At 33.0% G+C, this 16055-nt stretch overlaps 1 protein-coding gene across 2 annotated transcripts in view; it reads left to right on the top strand.

The window, feature by feature from the left end:
- Window positions 1-16055, top strand: part of GCC2 (GRIP and coiled-coil domain containing 2) — a 60287-nt gene that overhangs the window by 28732 nt on the left and 15500 nt on the right. For both annotated transcript variants that reach the window (XM_031958775.1, XM_031958776.1), the window contains exons 16-18: window positions 1764-1901; window positions 6432-6553; window positions 13341-13517. In XM_031958775.1, coding sequence (XP_031814635.1) covers window positions 1764-1901; window positions 6432-6553; window positions 13341-13517 — 437 coding nt within the window. The remainder of the gene's footprint in view (window positions 1-1763; window positions 1902-6431; window positions 6554-13340; window positions 13518-16055) is intronic.

Genomic DNA, 16055 nt, shown 5'->3' with positions numbered 1-16055 from the left:
CTTTTGTAGATGGAGGGAATTGTTTGCTCCTTCAAATCTTGAAACTCCCTAGAGTGTAACATGGATGGTAGTTTAAATTGCATCTAGAATCTTGGTCTCCAGAGAAAATATTTCCTAGATCCACGTCCAAAGCAATATGGTATAGAAATAAATTTCATCAATAAGCATATGAACAGCTATTAAAAGTATTCATAAGTTTATGTCAAGCAGATGTAAGGGATGACAGATTAAATAGTCATATATCAGTGTTTGCCTGCTATGTGCATAATCCATCCAGGAAAGAAAGATAGGTCAGAGATTAAAGTACATGTCTAAAGTCAGAGCTTTTGGAATCTCAAGAGTATAGTTGGGAACTGCCAAAGTTCAGCAGGAAGATCAAGGTTTAAGATAAAACCTTGAGTAATAGGGAAAAGAGTTTTATTGTCTGGGGAGCCCCAAGCATAGGCAGGTTTTAAGTTGGTCTGTAGCCAGAATGATCTAGGATGAAAGAAGATGATCATTTCTTTTTTAAGAGAAGGGAGCCACAGGCATGGAATTCGTACATCTGAACCCTATCTGAGAAAATTCTTAAAAGTCTATGACATGGGGTAGCGCAGTGGATAGAGCACCAACCCTGAATTCAGGAGGAACTGAGTTCAAATGTGACCTCAGACACTTCCTAGCTGTGTGACCTTGGGCAAGTCACTTAACCCCAATTGCTTCAGCAAAAAAAGTCTATGATGTGTCATTATTGTCAAGTTTGATCTGTGTCAGTTTAGAATTATTGATATATCAACAGTAAACAGGATTGGGTCAGCTTATTCCAGGGAAAAAATCTGCTAGGCTAGAGGGAGCAACTAAGAATGAGCAAGGCTTTAATTACTTCAGAACTCAGATAGGACCAGTATTAGTATTTAGGAAACCTGCAATTGTGTGTATAGCTATAACACTTATTCATTATTTTGGTGCTTAGTAGCAATATGATTTAAAATGCTTAAAGCAAGGGATATATAGTTTTCAGGAGCAGAGCAGGGTGAAAAGGAAAATCAATTCCTTTATTACAGTTTAAGCTTGAATATGAAGAAAATTAAAACCCTCAAAGGAACAAAAAAAAAAAGGAAAAAAAAAAAAGCAGTAACTAACCACAAGAGGGTGCCATAGGGTCTAATCTTCTGGCGTTCCTGCTGGAGTCTTGGAAACTAACCTCCCTCCCCACCCCCACCCCCCAAATTCTAAAATTTTTTATAAATCATAAGTTTTAAAAAACGAACTGACAGTTTCTTGGTGTTTGAGACAAACATTAAAATGTAACATCCCACCTAAGCCACTAGTTTTAATCTATATAAGCAGCACTTATTCTTCTGGGAAGTTTATTTCTTCTTGACCTAGATTCTTTATTAATAACAACTAGCAAATTTTAAAATTACATTTTAGGGGCAGTTAGGTAGTGCAGTACATAGAGCACTAGCCCTGAAGTCAGGAGGACCTGAGCTCAAATCTGGTCTCAGACATTTAAAACTTCCTAGCTGTGTAACCCTGGGCAAGTCACTTAACCCCAGTTGCCTCAGTAAAATAAGTAAATAAATGAAGGAATGATTGAATGAGTAAAAACAAATAAATAATAAAATTACATTTTATTCACTATTTAAATGAAGTCTTTAAATGTTATAATAAATATAACTTGTTTTAAAATAAATTTTCCTAATGCCTTGTGATTTAATCAGTTAGTTTGACGACTGAGAAATTGATTTCCTACCACCATTTTGAAACAATATTTTTTTCAGATTCAATTAGCTGAAATAACTTCAGAGAAACATAAAATCCAGGAACAATTGAGGTCTTCTATAGAACAACATCAGCGCGCTCTGAGTTCTTGCCACCAGAAAATCACAATTCTGCAAGAAGAATGCAAGACAGCTAAGGTACTTTATACAAAATAGTATTGACTTGCTGTACAGTATTCATTCTCTGTTGTTCCATATTTATTCAAATGAATTTCCTTTTTAGTGCAGAATTGTTACTTAAAAAAACCTTAGAATACTCTTAAATGGAACCTACAAACATGAATTTTTGTTCATCAAAACTTTATTTTCTCAGTTATTATTCTAACTGGTATACTAACCAATATTCTGCAAAAAAATGCATAAAAAGGGAATCCTTCATACTTTGTCCTTAATGTAACTAATGTTAACTCATTATACTTGTTTCATTCTATCAACCCCTTAAAAAGTAAAAGCTCATTCTGCCCTAGTTGATAGAAATGTCCATTATTGGAAGTTTAAAAAGCAGATTCAGAAGGTATAAAGAACAAGAATAGAGTTTTGCCTTGAATTTTAACTGATACAAAATTGTTGGGTCCCAAAGAACTAAAATGGGAAAAGTGAGAAGAAAATAAAATTTGTTTTGTTTGATTATTTCAAATGAAGTATCATTATGTTTGGCATTTAGTAAATACTAAATAAATGTTGAGTACTTGATTGATAGCTGCTCATTCTTAGATCCTTGCTGATTGCCAAATATTTATCTGAGAAGCAGTTTAAGTGCTGAGAGAGTGTCTAAAATATATAACCCACTAACTAGATATCCTCCAAGCCTCTGTCCTATGGACTCTTCTCTCCCTTTATAGGATTTCTCTTGATAATATCATCAGCTCTCATGGATTCAATTTATCCTCCATGCAGATAATTCTTAGACCTCTTCGTCTACCCCTAACCTCTCTCCTGATCTCCAGTTTCACATCTTTTAATTGCCTTTTGGAGTCTTGACTTGGATGTCTCCTAGACATCTTAAACTCAACATGTCCAAAACTAAGTTCATTATCTTTCCCAAAAACTTCCCCCAAATATTCTCCCCTAATTTCCCTGTTATTGTCAGAAGTAGCACATGCAACTCTATAGAAAATCCTTAACTTTGATTGTTAATTTTGAGAACTATATTAATCAAAGGGAGTTTCCATACATGTTCTTTAGTCAAGGGAATTCTCCATCCTGGTTAGGTCTCAAATCTGGACCAAATAATAATAATAATAATAATAATAGTGTCAATAATTTGAAAGAAATAAATTTCCTTCAGAGTTCTTAATAAGTAGAAAATAAAATCAAGTCATTTTCTGTAATATTTGTTTATTTTTTCATTTCTTCTTTATAATGTCTTCTTCAAGAGCATATATATTTTAATCTCTTTTTATTGGGGGGGGAGGAAAGGTAAAGCCAGTTACATTTCATGTCAACAGTTTATTTAGAAGAAGCATTTTCAAAACAGAAGGTCTAATATAAATTTTGTTTTTATTAATGAAAACTAGTGAATAAAGGTTTTCTTATCATCTTTGTGCTATTTTGGAAGAAAATACAAAATGACTCAAATGGAACTCAGTTATGAATTGATATTTAAATACTAGGTCTATGTAAGTAACTGAAGAATCAGAGTTTGTTTAAATAGGAAGATATTAAAATATCTATGCCATTGTCTTTTTGAGTCTTATTTTTGCTGTTTCCATTTTTAATGGTTTTACTGGTTTTCTTTTAGAAAGACTACATTGGTTCTGATTAATATTTGCTAAATAGGAATTAGAGTAGGTCTAAATAAAAGTTAAGGTACTTAGAGTTCATTACTTGTTTGGGTGAAAGTAGGGCATGTTAAGGTGTTCCCTTTTAGTTCAAAAACATTCTTTTATATTTGGATATATATATATATAACTACTGCTTAAAGAGTACCCCAATGAGTGAACTCTCATTAATTTCATAGAAAGGTTATATCTGGGCTGAAAAGTAATCTTCTGTAAAGTCTCCTTTGGGATCCACTACAGATTGCTCTAAATAATCATAACTGGGTCCTCACTAGCAAGGCATTCCTTTTAAATCCAATTTTTTTTTTTTACTACTCTCCTTAACACAATTTTTCAAAACCTTTCCATGCCTCCTAAAATCTTCTATTGCTCTCCCTCCCTTTACCCTCTCAACTGAGAATGTTCATTCATATTTCACTAAAAATTGGAGGCCATTTGCTAAAAGATCCCTTTCATTCCTTCCTCCTCATCTCCCTTCATTGAGATGTCTTCCTCACTGTCTCCTTCACTATTGTCTCACATGAAGATCTTTTTCCTTGCCAAGGCAAACCCCCTCAATATCCATTCCATTTTTTCTAGTAGATACCCATTCTCACTTGTCTTCATTCTCTAACTAATGGTTGCTTTCCTGATAAAAACAAAGCCATATCTCCCTCATCCTCAAAAAAGCCTCACTTAATCTATCCATCCTCAGTAGCTACAATGCTGTATATTACCATCTTTTTGTAACTAAATTTCTTGAGAAGACTATTTCTAATCCATTTCTCCCCTTCCTTTCCTCTCATTTTCTAACCACAGTCTGTTTCTGATTTCATGACTTAATTGAAATTGTTTTTTCTAGAGTTACTAACAGTCTCTTAACTGACAAATTGACACAAATGGCCATGTATCCTGAGATCGTTTTCTCATTTTTTTTTAATCTATCTGCACCATTAACTTTGTTGATTACCCTCTTTTTTTGATATTCTATTCTCTCTAGGTTATCATACCTTTACTCCTTCCTCTTTCTCCTTCCATCTATCTGTTTAGTCCCTCTCCATATTTTTTGCTAGATCTTCATCTAAATAACATCCACTAACTAATATCCTCCAAACCTCTGTCTCTGCCCTCTTCTCCCTTTATAGAATTTTACTTGGCAATATCAGCTTTCATGGATTCAATTTATGATCTCTATATGGATGATTCTCAGACCTATTTGTCCAGCCCTAACCTCTCTCCTGATCTCCAAGCCTCACATCTTTTAATTACCTATTGGACATCTTAACTTGGATGTCACCTAGACATCTTAAAATTCAACGTGTCCAAAACTGAATTCATTATCTTTCCCTAAAACTTTCTCCCAAAATTCTCCCTTAATTTCCCTTTTAATGTCAGAGGTACTACTATCCTCCCAGACACTTACACTTTCAACCTAGGATCCTTCTTGACTCTACTCTCCCTGTTCCCTACCAATACCTGTTGCCAAGTCTTATCGATTTTATCTGCATAAAATCTCTCATTACCTTCATATTCTGACATTACTGTCATCCTGATACAGACCCTGATTTTCCTGCCTCAAGTCTACCCATCCATTCCTTTCTTATACTCAACTATCATCTTTCTGAAGCATTGACTTGACTTTTATCATTCAGTAATTCCAATAACTAGTTCTTATTTCTAGGATTAAATACAAAATCTTTTGTTTGGCTTTTACCATCCTTCATTACTAGGCTCTTTGCTACATTTTTAGTTTCTTAAACCTTATTTCCTTCCATGTACTTAGCAATCCAGTGACGTTGGCCTCCATGCTCTCCTTTATACAAGATACTTGACTTCCTAATTTCTAGAAAAAGCCTTTCTTCCTTTTCTTCCCTTTTAACACTAGTATATTTCCTCTGAGATTTTCTCCAATTACAATGTACACATTTCATTTGTACAAAGTCCGTTACATGTTGTCTTCCTCTTTAGATAGTAATTCTTTGAGGAAGTTTTTACTTTTTTTTAAGTCCAACTTAAGTGGAGCATATAAGATTCTTAACAAATGCTTCTTGATTTGATTTAAACTTAAGTCACTGTGTTCTGGAAATTAAATTATTGTGATAATTTTTCATCCACTCATTTCACTTTTCTGTATTGTGTAATAAATTGCTTAATTTCCCAATATTCAAATTTATTTCTTTAGAAAAGAAGTATAATAATGACACTGAATTGTTTGGACAGGGCATATTATTTCATTGGTATGGGGAACTCTTGGTGAGGAAACTCCTTCTACCAGTGCAAATCAACATCGGGTCTGTAACTCATAATCTTAGAAAGCTTTCTAACTTTTAAAGGTGATTTAAGTTTGATAGCCAGAATGTCACCAATAAGACTTGAACCTAGGACCTCCTCATGCCAAAGCTGGGCTTTCTACATGCTCTACACTATTCTGCCTCTTATAGTAGCATTGCAACAATATTATATAATCTTGATAAAACCCTGAAGATTGAAAAATAATGTATTAAACCCATAAGTATTAAATTAAGTTACCAGTATATGAAGTATAGAATATTAGCACTGGAAGGAACCTTAGAAATTACCTCCTTCAACTCCTTTATTTTATAGATTTTATAGAAGCCCAAATAATTTTAGGTGATTATCAGTCAGAGGCATCAAAAGAAGACACAAACCCATCTTTCAGAGTATATTCTTTTATAAGTTTTTTGAAAACTTTTGAATAGAAAACTACAACCCCAATGCAACAAATCTTGCATTAGAACTTAATAAAAATGTATTCAGAAGATGAGTATTTCTTTCCCTGTCCATACCATACCTTATAAGTCCTTTCTGTACATAAATTCCTTTAATATAAAAGGAGCTTGTGTGTTGTATTTGAGACCAAAATGTGTTTTTCTTTTGTATGTTTTAGACAGAGCAAGCTGCCATTGCCTCTGAATTCGAGAGCTACAAAGTCCGAGTTCATAATGTTTTAAAACAACAAAAAAATAAATCTTTGTCCCAGAATGAAACAGAAGGAGCCAAACAGGAAAGGTAATTTTTTTTTCATTTTTTCTATAAAAGTAATTATCAACAAAGATGAACAAAATAAGGAATAAAATATAACATACAATCCTTCTGATGTAAGAAAATATGATCAAATGAATTAACAATTAAAAATTCTATTTCCTTTTACTTTCTAAGTAAGCAAATCAACTTCTAAAATAAAAGGGATGGACAAGGTTCTTTTGAATAATTTGAAATATTCTTTTATTTTTATTTTTAAGGTTTTACATGTATACATTTTAGATGAATCAAGGGCATCCTCAATGAAGGTATTAATAGGCAACAAGCTGGCTTTCCCAAGTGGTCCTCAACATGGACCACATTTTTACCATCTCCCAATTAAATGAAAAATGTAGAGAATAAAAGAACCTATTGTGTTCATTGTTTTGTGATAAAGAGAAAAAAAATTGAGTCTAGCAAGACATAATATTTTCTTGTAGTAAGGTGTCTCCTTTCCATACATTGAGATTACTCAGGGATTGTTGGAAGGCAAAAAGAAAAATTATCCTCTTCAGTGACCCTGTGATTATTAACATTAGACAAGGTATAAAACAAGGAGATATGTGCTCATCAGAGGTATTCACCACTGATGGAGGAAATTCATGACAAAATCCAGGTTGAGGAGGAATTTCTTGTGGATGGTGAAGTTTTCTTGATGTTCTTTGTTATATATGACATGATACTGCTAATTCTTCAGAACCTACTGAAATTACAAAGAATTTTTACTTCAAATGTTCCATGAAAGCAAAGGCCTATCCTTTCAATACTGACATTTTACTAACATTGCTATATGTCAAGCAGACATGGAACATCACTACCTCCAGAGATGACTTTCACACAAAGGGCAATGGAGAGGCATATGATAGGTATTAGCAAGCAACTTTATGGAACCTTTGAAGAAGAGGAGAACCTTTGAAGAAGGGGAATAGAAGTAAAGAATTTCATCAGATGATTGTATGACAAGCAAAAAGGAAGATAATCTAGTGAAATGACAAGAAGAGTTGAGAGATTGACATCCATTGACATTCCTACTAGTGTGTTCACAGTGTCAGGAGAAAGCAAAAGACTTAAAAAAGCATGTTGGATGGACCCCTCCCATTCATTCTTAATCCTAGCCTTATAGTGACTATTAGGAGAACATGGATTAAAGCAAGATAAGCAAGAATAATTTCCATCCTTGGAAGGACCTCCCAAATCAAAGAAATCACAAGAATATTTGAATGAGAATGCTATAGCTGTCTGAAAGGGAGACAGATTGCCCAGCTCACACATACTTATTACAGCAAAACCTTATACAGCAAAACCCTAAAGTTCACATCCGTCTTAATAATGAAATGAAATGAAAATTCCAATAAGAAACTAGTTTCTTTTTAAAATAATTTATTATTTTTATTTTCAAATTACACAGTTTTTAAAAACCTCTTTCTAACCTTCTCACCCTTATCCTCATTTGAGTGAACTATATAAAAGAAACAAAACCTGAAAAACCATCTCTCTAAACATGTCTACATACCAAACAAATTTCCATATTAGCCATATCCAAAAATGTATTTTTCTTTCTTCATTTTAAATTCATCACTTCTGTGTCAAGAAGTGAATGGCATGATTTGTATTTTTTCAAAATCATGATTTAAAAGTCTTTTTTTCCATGTTTTATTCATATTTTTTCCATGTTTTATTCATTTCATTTTGCATCTGTTCATAAAGGTCTTCTCAAGGTGGTTTTTCCTGAAATTGTCTTATTTCATCATTTCTTTGGACACATTGATATGCCACAATTTACTTACCCATTCCTCTGTAAGAGATCTCTTTTATTTCTAATTTTTGACTATCTTGAAAAGAATTGTTACAAATATTTTCTTCTTTATTTCTTTGGAGTATTGATCTTGTAGTTATGGTATAGCTGGGTCAAAGGTTTGGTAACTTTCTTGACATAGATCCAAATTCCTTTCCAGAATGGCTGAACCAGTTTATTAGCTCCACTAACTAATGTACCTATTTTCCCAAAGCAACCTCAACATTTGTAAATTTCCTCTTCATCTATGCCATTCTGATGGTGGGAACCTCAAAGTTTTCTGAATTTTTGCTATTCTAATTTTAATGATTTGAAGCATTTTTTCATAATGATTACTAATAACCTGGATGTCTTTCTCTGAAAACTGCCTGCTTGCATCCTTTGACCATTTATTTATTGGAGGGTGATTATTTTATAAATTTGAACCAGTTCCTTGTACAGTTTGAATATGAGATCTTTATCAAAGAAACTTGTTGCAAAAAAAAAAAAAAAAAGGTATTATTAGTTACTTGTTTCTCATCTAATTTTGATAGATTTGTTTATGCAAAAGGTTTTGTGTCCACTTTATTTTATGTGATCCTTTCTAACACTTGTTTTGGTCATGAATTCTTCCCTTTTCCATACATCTGAAAAGTAATTTCCTCCTTGCTCCTAATTTGTTTATGATGCGACCCTTTATATCTAGTTCATGATCATTTGGAGCTTATTTTTATATATTTGGGTCTTTGGTGCTGGTCTAAACTTAGCTCCTGTCAGACTGCTGTCCAGTTTTCTCAGCAGTTTTTTCATTTCTTTTTCCCCCTGGTAATTAAGGTCTTAAGAGTTTTTCAAACATCATGCCACTTTTGGGGGTTTTTGTACTTCTGTATGTATTGTAAGAGCTATAATTTCTCAAGAATTCTGATTTCCTCTATCCATATACAAAGTTCTCCAGATAAACACAGATAATAGATAGTTGGAAATAAGGTTCACACCAGCAGCATCAATACAGAGTAACCTGCCAGCATAATTAGAGACCAGGCATATGTAAGTTGCTATTTGTCTAGAAGCAGCAAAAGTAGAGGCTCCCCTCAGAAAGTTCTGGATAATGATAGCCAAAAATAACACTAACAAATTACCAACGTACTCAAGTCAAGACAGTTTAGGGTAGGTATTCTAAGGCCCATAATGCCATCCTGAAATGTAAGAGGGAACCTGAAAATCCAACACTCGGAACCTTAATGATAGGGGGAAAGAGGGGCCAGCCCCAGAACATAGAAGTTAGATAAGAACCCAGGGTAAGACCAAGCAGAGCCAACTTCCCTATCCAAAAAACCTTGCAGGGACCACATTTAGGCTTTAGCACAAATCCCCAAGTCAGAAACCCAAGCTAGAGAAATTAGCTAAATTTAAAAACAAGTACCAAAAATTATTAATGGTCTTGAAAACCCTCAAAAGAAGGAGCAAGTAACTGTAACAGCCTCAGAGGCTTAAAGGAAATATTTGATTTCCCACAAGAACTACGTGAATGCTTAGAAAAAAATTAAGCAAGAAATTAAAACATACATACACACATGAAATGTACAAATGTGAAATAAAAGTTCCCTGGAGGAAAGAAGGGCAAGGAGAATAAATAACTTGAGAAAGTGGTTAACTTTATCTAAGAAATATAATCCTTGAAAATTAGAATAGAATAGAAGCAATGACTCCAAAAGACAGCAAGAACTATTAGAATAAAATTAAGTGATTGGAAAAAATAAAACAGAAGAAAATTTAATATGTCTGCTATCAGAAACAGAAAGCAGAAATCCCTGCTATCAGCACAGGGAAAGATAATTTAGGAATCACTGGATTTCCATATTTCAAAAAGTGAACACTTTATTTCTAGAAATCACAAAATGAAAATGCCCAGATTAGAATTATTAGAATGGGAGGATTAAGATAGAAACTTAAAGAGGAAAAGTCCCAGCAGTGATACAGCCACAATCCAAAGCTCTAATAGCAAAGAAAGAATGCCACAACCATCCCAAAAGAAGCAATTCAGGTACAGAGGAAAGATAGTTAGGATCAAAAAAGGACCCAGAAGGCAAAAGATAAGTTTATAACCAAGAATAACAACTTCACATATGAATCTAAGTCTACAGTAGTTTTTTTTAAAGTAACTTTTTCAAACATTTTTGTTCCAAAGATCAGATCTAAGTAGGAATTTTGAAGTACAAACTTTAGAGTCCAGAGAAATCTAGAAAGTTAAATTTATTTAAGCAATTGGAAGAACCTATATAATAAGTAGTGCTAACACACTATTGGGGGAGAAGAAATAAATAGGTCTTCAAAGAGTGTTTAAAAAGAAAAAAAAAAAGGATCCTTAATGCATTGGTTCTGTTTTGAAGGTTTGAAGAGAGGAAAAATTAAGGAATATGCCAACTGAAAATGAGCAACAAGGAAAAAAACTAGTTATTTCTCTTCATTGGGATATCTAAGAAGAATATAAAATACAGAGGAAAGAGTGGAAGAATAGGCATCAAATGAACCTTATTGTCTGAAATTTAAAGAGAGTGTTGAAATACACACAAAGTTATAGAAAACTCATCAAGCTCAACAAAGAAACAAGGTGATAAGGGAGGAAATGAGTAGTTGGAGGAAAGGCTACTACTGAGGAAAGAATAGTTACCAAGCAACACAAACCCCCTGATCCTGAAAGGCAATTTAAAAAGGAAAAAAGAAAATGACTGGGATCTAAAGGAAGGGTATAATAGATTGTCTCTTAAGAGTGTTGGGAAGTAGTTGAACAAGTGACATATAAATATAATGCAATATTATTGTATTGTAAGAAATCACAAGAGACATTTTTAGAGAACCCTTGGTGAGAAATGACATAAAGTAAGGAGAACCAAGAGAAATTTATAAAAGGAAGACAACTTTGTAAAGAAAAACACCTTGCCAGAGTTTAAGAACTCTTATTAATGTAATTGTATCTCAAAGGGTCTATGGCAGGGGTCCTCAAACTTTTTAAATAGGGGGCTAGTTCACTGTCCCTCAGACTGTTGGAGGGGGCTGGACTATAGTAAAAACAAAAAAACTTTGTTTTGTGGGCCTTTAAAGAAAGAAACTTCATAGCCCTGGGTGAGGGGGATAAATGTCCTCAGCTGCTGCAACTGGCCTGTGGGCTGTAGTTTGAGGACCCCTGGTCTATGGATTATGTCATACCCCTCCTGAGAGGTGATTGACACATGGTGAACAAAACAATATATTTGAACATGGCTTCTGCAGGAATTAGTTTTATTTGACTATGCTTATTAGTCAAAAGTTGTTTTTTTTTTCTTTCTCAATTTTTAATTGGAAGAGGTATTAGTTAATGTTTAGATTTTTTTTTTAATGTATGTATGTGTTAAATTTTACAGCAAGGGACATAATATTGGGATTTTATACTTTTATAGAATATCTTCTTTTTTGTTCCTTTTTTTAGTGTTTAAATTCACAATAAAAATATTTTTCTTTTTAAAAAGTAAATACATTGGTAAAAAAATTTTAGGACATCTCCAAATATAGATAATACTTCTAAAATGAAATTTCTTTGAAGGAATACTAACAAGCCTTAGGTATGTAAAGGGTAAGTGTAGGCCTTACTCAAATTTCACATAATTCCAATTTAGGGAGAAGTGGAGCCCATAGACCAATGAGAAAATGTATCCTTAGTTTCACTGCCTATCAAGGACAAGAGAAGAAACTTTTTTTATCATTTATTAAGGCACTATAGCAAAACAGGCAGAGAATAAAGGAAAAAAAAAATAGCTGCATGACTATTTAGATAAATACATGGTATACTGTATTCTTTGTTAACTTAATGTTGAACTCATAACCTCTGTTTTTATTAAAAATACAAACATTGAAATTTCTCTGAGTCTGATGTCTTTCAAACTTTCAGGTTTTGAATGTTTAAAAACTTTTATACATATTGAGAAATGATTGGATCTAGTTTCTGTAGATATTTTAAATCATTTTAAGCTGAAATCTGAATTTTAGTTAATACACTTGCTTATATAATGATTATTTTTTATTGTGTATCTCAATTACCGTAAAGAAATAGTATGTGGTTTTAATACTTTCTGATCACTTTTTGTGGATTACCCTGAAAAAAAAAAAATTGAAGCAAAAGGAATTCTTTTGATGAATATGTTTTTGTTTTTATAACTAGAGATTCAGCATTCAAAAGAATTTTCCCATCAGGATCTCACTATTCTAAGCAAGATCAAATATCCTGGAATGTTTATGTATTTATAACTCTGGAACTTCTTATTTAGAAATCTGTTGACAGATTATGCAGGCTGATTATGGCAGTCAACCTGTCATTTATAAAAATTGTGCAATATGATCTTTAAGAATTTAATTAACTATTAATTATTTACATAATAATTAGGCTCCAAAAATGCCTGGTTTGGGTTTTTTTTTTTTTAATATTACTGAATTCTGGGGTCATATAATAAACTATAGTTGTGTTGAATTTTATCTTGCTTTCTAATCCATTTTCTTATTTATTGTTTTTCTTATTCTCTTATGCGTTAGCCTTTTCTGAAGGTAGAATTTAACAAAGCAGAAACTATTTTTGCTTACTCTTTTACTTTTACCCTATCTCAATGGTTCCATTTTTCCTCCTCTTGGAGAGTAGCCCAGCTTGTCCTCAGCAAACTTTAGAACCATGTCATATTTCACTTATGAACTAATCATATTACTTCAAATAAATTAGTGCTATTAAATTTTTGAATTCCATTCTGATGTGAAATGTTTACTTGGGGATATTTTGCATGCCCCAAATTGCCTAATATGTGCAAACTTAAATGTTACAATTTCACCACTCTGACATCTATCTGTAACCATGTACTATCTTCTGATGATATAGTTAAACTGTTTACCTATTAGGACTTGAATTGTAGAAAGCAAAATATAGTTCAAACCCCAAAGTCACATTTCCTCCTTTATTTCCTCCTTTTTTTCCCCCTCTAGACAACATCTGGAAATGATTATAGACCAACTAAAAATGAAATTGCAAGACACCCAGAATAATTTACAGACCAGTGCATCTGAACTTCAAATATTACAGTCCGAACATGATACTCTGCTGGAAAGGCACAATAAGATGCTGCAGGAGACAGTCGTGAAAGAAGCAGAACTCCGTGAAAAGTATGTTTTTTTGGAGTACTAACATGATCTTTTGACATATATCATACAGTTGTTTTCAGTCATATCTGACTCTTTGTGACTTCATTTTCAGGTGAGGAAAATAGGGTTAAGTGACTTGTCCAAAGTCACACAGCTAGTAAATAACTGAGGCTAAATTTAAACTCAGGAAGATGAGTCTTGCTGACATCAGGCCCAATGCTTTATTTCACCACCTAACTGCCCAACTAAAAAGCTAAGAAAATTATATGAAATAAGAACTGTTATAAGGTAGTGTAATTTTGCCATTATAATTTATGAATTGGAAATTATAATTACATTATAAATCAAGCTCATCAGTATATTATTTACATATTTGAAAGTTATTCTACCAGGAATATAGGTCTAAAACGTGAAGAAACTTTAGAGCTCATCTAATCCAGATTGTTTTATGGATGAAAAAACAGACCAGAAGAGTTAGATTCCAGGGATACATAGGCATGGCAGAGTCAAATTTGAACTTAAGCCCTGGGCCTTTTGAATCATTCACTCAGCAGACATTAATAAGATTCTACTTTTTTACAGAACTGGACTAGGCCTTTCAGGAAATCCAAGTTTAGAAAAGGTATAAGCTTTCTTGTCTTAGAACTTGAGCTCTATCTTTAAAATGTTTTATTTCAGTTAACAATTATATCTTCTGTGGTCTTCCTAAATCAGCTAATCCCATAGTAGATGTTTCAAAATAATAGGGTCATAGTACAGGTATCACACAGAATTTGAGACTCAGAAAGGCTGTATAGACCCACACTTAATAATTTAACCATTATAATACTTATTTATATAGCTTTTGCTCAGTGACCTTCAATGAGGGAAACCTATTGTCTTTCATTCTATTTTGGCATAGTTTTAATTGTTAGTAAGTTTTTACTGACACCAAGCCTGTATTTGCTTCTTGGAAATATCTGTCTTATACTCTTCTCCTTTTCAGGCTAAATGTGGACATTTCATAGGATCATAGATTTAGAGTTGAACATTCAGCTCCCTCTTCTTTTACAGATGAGAAAAATGAGGCCCCAAGAGATTTAGTGATTTTTCTAGGGTCATACATCTAGTAAGTATTAAAGCTGGGCTGGACCCCAAGATTTCTTAGGTATAGCTCTCTGTCCACTGTCTTACCATGCTGCCTTCCAGTAATGAAATGGCATGATCTTGAGGCCCTTCTGCTTTATGAGTGTCCTTCATAAATGTGCTCAGAAGTGAATACAGTGATTCAGATGTGATTTGACTGGGATAGAACGGGAGAAACTATCATTTTGATCACCAGTTTGGGAATATTTATACTCTAAATGGAGCCAGTGATTGAATTATATTTACTGACTACCATTTTCTACTGTTGATTCATAAACTTCTACAATTCAGGTGATATTTTGAAGTCAAATGTAACAAGACTTTATAGAAATCCTGTTGAAATTTATCTTATTCTTTTCAATCCAACATTCTAAGGCTTTCTTGCATCCTGATGCAATTATCCAGTATTAGCTATTCCTTTTTTGCTTTGTGTCAATTTCAGTTTTGATAAGCCCATAATATATTTATCTAAACCATTTTATAAAAAGGTTCAACAGCACTGAACTAAGCATAGATCGTGGAGCACTCCATTAGAAGCTTCGATCGAAAGGTTATTAAATCATCAATGAAGACTTTTTTGACCTGGTCAATTAAATATTTCCAAACCCTATCTAATTATAGTATCAAGTTTAGAGGTTATTAACCAGGGGTTTCATGAACTAGTTTTAAATATTTTGATAACTGTTTATTTCCTTTTAATATAATTGATTTCATCTCATGTATTTTATTGTTTGCATTTTAAAATATTCTGAGATTGAGTCTACAGGACTCATTAGACTGCCAAAAGGGTCCATGACAAGTAGACTAAACTTCTGTCTCTGACTTCATCCATTTACACAAGATAGACTTTGTCTGTTACTTTGCTAAACTATATTTATTGCATTTCTCTATTCTATCAGTATAGTGATCCTGTCCCGTCCCTGCTTCCCCATTTCTTCCCCCCCCCCCCAAAAAAAAAAAAGAAAGAAATATTAAGTCTGGAAAATGTATTTTTCTTTTTTTTCTTCAGTATTTTATGTTTTCAACATTCATTTTTGTAAAATTTTATGTGTTCCAAATTTTTCTCCTTCCTTTCTTCACCTCCTCCCTCCCCAAGACAGCAAGTGATCTGACATAGGTTAAATATGTGCTATTCTTTTAAACATATTTCCATATTTGTCATGTTGTAAAAGAAAAAAATCAGACCAAAAGGGAAAAAGAAACATGAGAAATAAAAACAAGCAACAAAAGGTGAAAATACTATGTTTTGATCCACTTTCAATCTCCATAGTTCTCTCTCTGGATATAGGTAGCATTTTCCATCCCAAGTCTATTAGAATTGCCTTGAATAGAATCAAATTCATCACAGTTGATCATCACATAATTTTGCTATTAGTCTGTACAGTGTTCTCCTACTTCTACTCATTTCACTCGGCATCAATTCATGTAGTTCTT

Source organism: Sarcophilus harrisii, chromosome 3, assembly GCF_902635505.1.
Source record: "Sarcophilus harrisii chromosome 3, mSarHar1.11, whole genome shotgun sequence".
Lineage (NCBI taxonomy): Eukaryota > Metazoa > Chordata > Mammalia > Dasyuromorphia > Dasyuridae > Sarcophilus > Sarcophilus harrisii.
The sequence above is the reverse complement of the archived record's forward strand: the minus strand, read 5'-3'. Positions and strand labels throughout refer to the sequence as shown.